At 62.4% G+C, this 5,060-nt stretch overlaps 1 protein-coding gene across 1 annotated transcript in view; it reads right to left on the bottom strand.

The window, feature by feature from the left end:
• TGM1 (transglutaminase 1) overlaps window positions 1-5,060 on the bottom strand; it is a 17,650-nt gene that overhangs the window by 3,653 nt on the left and 8,937 nt on the right. Inside the window, exons 5-11 of the mRNA XM_032804692.2 lie at window positions 4,827-4,934; window positions 4,490-4,664; window positions 3,484-3,622; window positions 3,247-3,350; window positions 2,825-2,913; window positions 2,214-2,367; window positions 115-396 (exon numbers count right to left, since the gene is read on the bottom strand). Coding sequence (XP_032660583.1) covers window positions 115-396; window positions 2,214-2,367; window positions 2,825-2,913; window positions 3,247-3,350; window positions 3,484-3,622; window positions 4,490-4,664; window positions 4,827-4,934 — 1,051 coding nt within the window. The remainder of the gene's footprint in view (window positions 1-114; window positions 397-2,213; window positions 2,368-2,824; window positions 2,914-3,246; window positions 3,351-3,483; window positions 3,623-4,489; window positions 4,665-4,826; window positions 4,935-5,060) is intronic.

The raw sequence follows: 5,060 nt of genomic DNA, 5'->3' as shown, positions 1-5,060 counted from the left end.
GTTGGGGAGAGGAGCTGGGGGCCGGAGGCTCAGGGCTGCAGGGGGCCAGGGTTGGGGGGAGGGGCTGGGGGCTCAGAGCTGCCAGGGTTCAGTGGGCTGGGAACCAGGGCTCACCTCCTCCCGGCGGGATCTCCACCTGCCGGCTCTCCTGTTTGAAGATGCTCCCCGTCACACCCGTGTAGAACATGGGGGCCAGGTGCAGGCTGAGGGACACGCTGCGGCTGCTGCTCCCCCGGTTGCTCAGGGCCACCTGGATGCTCACGTCCTGGCCCGTGATGGCCTCCGAGGTCTCCACGCTCAGCGACACGTCCTCGCCCCACTCCTTGTTCTTGTAGATGTGCGCCTTGGTGCCGTGCCGTGCTGCTGTCTCCACTGCCTGCCGCTCCGCTTCCGAGCCTGGGGGGGCACGAAGGGTCACCGAGGGCGGGAGGGGATCCCAGCTGGGCCTCCCCCGCAGGGACCAGGGTCCTTGTGCAAGGGTGGGCACTTGTGTGCCAAACAGCAGTGCCTAAGCATGCTCGTGTGTGCAAACACCAGGATGTACAAGGTGAGTGTGCAGACAGAAATGGGTGAGTGTAAGTGTGTACATTCAGAAAGAAAAGCCTGCAGATGTGGGTGTGCAAGAGTGGGTGTGGAAATGCGGGAAAATGACCGTGCAAACAGGATTTCAAGTGTGCAAACATGGCAAAGCGAGTGTGCAGGCATGTGCATGCAGCAGTGTGGAAATGCAGAAAAAGGTCTTTCCAAAATGTGTCAGTGTGCAAGAATGAGAGCGTTCAAGTGCAGAAAATGGAGCGTGCATACAGCTGTGTACGTGCACAGGAGTGTGCAAAAGTGACAACACATGCACACGAACATATGAGTGCAAACAAAAGTGAGCGTGCAAACACAAATGTGTGAGTGCACAAGAGGGAGTGGGCAGGCAAAACGCACGTGGAAACGTGGGGGTGCAGACATGAGCATACGCATGTGGAAAAGCAAGCATGCAAACATGATTGTGTGTGCCAGAGTGCGTGTGCACAGCTAGCCGGTGTCAGGGTAGTGTCAGCCTGGGATATGAACACAGGTACAGGCGCTCTCTGGGGCTGTTTTCCCATGAATTCGGCTCCCGCCAGCTGGGCCGCAGCCTACAAGCCCAACACCAGCCCAGTGTTTGGCACAAGCAGCGAGGAAAGGTGTCCAAAGCCAGCCACGCTCATTCCAGAGCTCAGCGTGCGCCAAGGAGGGGCTGCCCGGCCCCTGGAATCCACTCTCCAAAGCAGAGCTAAGCCAAGCCCCAGAACAAACACGCAGGGAACCGGCACAACAGGGTGGGGTGGGTCGTAGGGATGTGTCAAGAGTTTGGGAGTGTTTAAAATCCTCCTGCACCGCTGGAAGCCCAGCCTCCGTGTTAGGGGAGTGTCACAACTCCACACGGGGCAGCTTCCCGGATTGAACCGTCTCGCCAGCAAGAAATCAGCTGGCTGTTGGCGGGGGTCCAGCGATTGGGGGATCACCAGCACACAGGGAGATGTGAGCATGCAAACATGGATGTGGGAGGGCACAGAAACGAGCGTGCAAACCAAAACAGAGTGCAAGCATGCCAATGGAGCGCAGAAGACATGCACACAAGCGTGGAAACACTGACATGACTGTGCAAACGGCGGCGAGAGAGAAGGGCAAGAGTGCTAGTGACTGTGTGCAACTGCAAGAATTCATGTGCCCAGTGAGTGGGTATGTATGTAAGAGAGTCCAAAGGTGCATGAGAGACCTGCAGGAGTCAGTGCTGCACTTGCACAAGGCTGTGCACAAGTGAATGTGCTTTCCAAATCAAGGGCGCAAATGGGAATGGAGAAGAGCACAAGCAGGAGCCCGATAACTGAGCGTGCATGACGACAGATGCTTCCCAAAGTGCAAGTGCAACAGAGAGCAAGTGCATGACTAAGGATGCAAGAGTGAGTGTGCAAATGCAGAAGAGGGAATGTGAAGTGTGGAACAATAAGCACGAGCAGAAGAGGGCACAAGAGTGAGCATGCCCATGCAGAAGAGGGCGTGCGACACGTGCCAGAGCCAGTGTGCAAATGCAGCCGAGGTGACATGAGCAAGCGTGCACAATCGAGTGTGCACACGCAAGTGCTTAAGGTGGTGTGATTGTGGGGGGCAGGCCAGGCGGGCGGCATGGGTGAGAGGCCCAGCCCCCCTGGCACTGTCCACTCCCCGTGCCTGGCGCGTACCCTCAGGGTGCTTGTAGATATCGGTGACGTCGTGACGCTCATGCGAGCCCACGGCCTTGGTGCTGATCAGGTGCCCAATGGCCTTTTCCTCCACGTAGACGATCTTGTAGGTGCCGTCGGCCTGGCGCTGCCAATACACATTGTCGCTGTTCACCTGAGGGGGCAGGGATTGGGTCAGCACCCCATGGAGACCCCGCCCCTTCACAGCCCCCATGGAGTGCCCTGCCCCCACAAAGACCCCACCCCTTCACAGCCCCCACAGGGAGACTCCGCTCCTTCACAGCCCCCACAGAGTGTCCCCGCCCCCATGGAGGCCCCACCCCTTCATAGCCCCCACGGAGTGCCCCTGGCCCCATGGAGACCCCACCCCTTCATAGCCCCCACAGGGAGACCCCGTCCCTTCACAGCCCCCACAGGAAGACCCCGCCCCTTAGCCCCCATGGAGTGTCCCTGCCCCCATGGAGACCCCGCCTCTTCACAGCCCCCACAGGGAGACCCCACCCCAACACAGTGTCCCACGGACAGACCGAGACCCCACCTCTTCACAGCCCTCCCCCAAATACTGATTTTCATCTTCAGGGGGAGCAGACTTCCTGCCCCCCACCCCATACCTCAGCAAAGATGAAGGGCGCGTCGTACTTCAGGTACACCAGCCCGTTCTTAATGGCCTCCACCGAGCAGGGTCCGCAGCAGAAGATACCTGGGGGGAGGGATTAAAGGGGGAAGGTATGGCCAGGATGGGGGGAAGGGGTGGTGGGGGTGAGAGACACACACACAGTCAGACCCAACAGCCCCCGTGGGGCTTGGGGCCCCAAAACCACGTTCCCGTTGTCCTGGGGAACTCCCCGACACTGGATCCCACCGACCAACAGAGGAGAAGTGCGCACCGGGGGAGGGGGCTTCTCATGCTACAGCAGCAGCGGACCCCCTCTGACCAAGACCCCCACATCTCATCCCCTGGCTCTGCCTTCAAACCTATCCCCCAGGCTCCCCCTCTTCTCCCCTCCCCCCTCTTCCTCTGCCCCCCACTCACCACTGCTGGTCTCTTGGGGGGTGGCATCGACCACTTGCCACCCATCGTACCCCGAGGGCAGGTCAGGCCGGGTCATCCAGCAGTCGTTCCACACATGGAAATTCCTGGGGGGCAGAGGGGGGGGTCACCAGTTGCCTCAGAGCCCCTGCTGGAGTAGCTGGGAGCTGCCCCCCAGCACCCCCTGCTGGAGTAGCCAGGAGCTGCCCCCCAGCGCCCCCCTGGTGGCCGCCCCCTCACCAGACAGAGTCGGCGTTGAGCCGTTCCAGCGGTTTCATGTTCTCGTCGAAGTAGATGTCCATGGTGAGGCTGACGTCCGTGTCGTGGGCAGAGTTGTAGTTGGTGACTGTGCGGGTCGCGATCCCGAAGCACCGCAGGACTGGGGAGGGGGCAGAACGGGGGGGGGGGTGTCAGGAGCTGCCATGGGGGGACATGCCCCCCCCACTCCCTGCAGGATCCCCCACGCGTGATCCCTGTCTGGCCTCTTCATTCGTTCCCTCCTTCCCTCTTCCTTCCCCCTCCATCACTTCATTCCCACCATTCCTCCCTCCCCTCCTTCATCCTCCGTCTGTCTCCATCCCCCCGTCTCGCTCCCTCTTCCCTTCCCTTCCCTCTGTTGTTTCATTCCTTCTCTCCTTCCCCCGCCTCCCTCCTTTCTTTCCAGTCCTCCAGTCCCTCCGTCCTGCGAGCCCCACTTCCGTCCCCTCTCCTTGCTTTTCATTCCCTCTAGTCTTCCTCTCCCTGTGTCCCTCCACTGCTGCTTTCTCCATTCTTTCCTTCCTGCTTCCCCACCCTTTGGTCATTCCCTCGGCCCCCCAGAGACCAGTCAGACCAGAGCCTCCCCCAGTGGCGTCCCCCAGAGGCCAGTAGGGGGCAGTGCATGTCCCAGCAGTGCCCCCGGTTGGCCAGCCAGGCCTGGCACATCCTGCCACAGCAGTGCCCCCCAGTGGCCAGTTGGGGGTAGCATGTCCCCCCCAGCAGTGCCCCCCAGTGGCTAGTTGGAGGCAGCACATCCCCGCCAGAGGGGTCCCCCGACAGCCGGCCAGAGGTGGCATGTCCCCCCCCAGTGGCCAGCCGGGTCTGGCACACCCCCACAGCAGTGCCCCCCAGTGGCCAGTTGGCAGCGCGTTTCCCCCAGCAGTGCCCCCTGGCGGGCAGCTGGGCCTGGCGCTCCCCCCCAGTGGTGTCCCCTAGTGGCCAGTGGGGGGCAGTGCCCCCTCCCCCAGAAGAGGCGCGCCCCAGTTACCGCTGGTGACGACGCCGGCGAAGACCCAGCACTGGCCGTAGAGGACGGGGTAGCCGGTGCGGTGGTACTGCCGCAGGATGTCCACGCTGCCCACCCAGGCCGAGGGGTTGGTGCCCCGCGAGTAGTCGCCTGTCCAGTTCCCCACCAGCACCCCGTTGTCGTCCAGGGAGTTCACCTGCCCCACACCGGGGGAGGGGAGAAAGTGGTAAGCGAGGGGAGAAAGGATGGGGGGGGTGGCAGGGACAGATGGACGGACAGACAGGTGTCGAAGGTGGAGGCCAGGATGGGATGGGGGGGTGGAGGTGCCTCCCCGCCTGCGGGCCCCTCCCCCACTCACCATGGCGGAGACGACGCGGGAGACGTTGATGGGGTCCCCACGCCCCGAGTGGGGCATCCCACGCCGGTCCAGGATGTACAGGCAGGCGTCCAGTATCCCCTTGTCAAACTGGGGAGGAAGAGACGGGGGTCAGTGCTGAATGGCCCCCTCCTGCCCCCTAGGATGCCCCCTCCCCCTCCTGCCCAGGACCCCTGCCCTGGGACGCCCCCTTTCCCATACCCCTCCTGCCCCGGG

Source organism: Chelonoidis abingdonii, unplaced genomic scaffold (assembly GCF_003597395.2).
Source record: "Chelonoidis abingdonii isolate Lonesome George unplaced genomic scaffold, CheloAbing_2.0 scaffold0004, whole genome shotgun sequence".
Lineage (NCBI taxonomy): Eukaryota > Metazoa > Chordata > Testudines > Testudinidae > Chelonoidis > Chelonoidis abingdonii.
The sequence above is the reverse complement of the archived record's forward strand: the minus strand, read 5'-3'. Positions and strand labels throughout refer to the sequence as shown.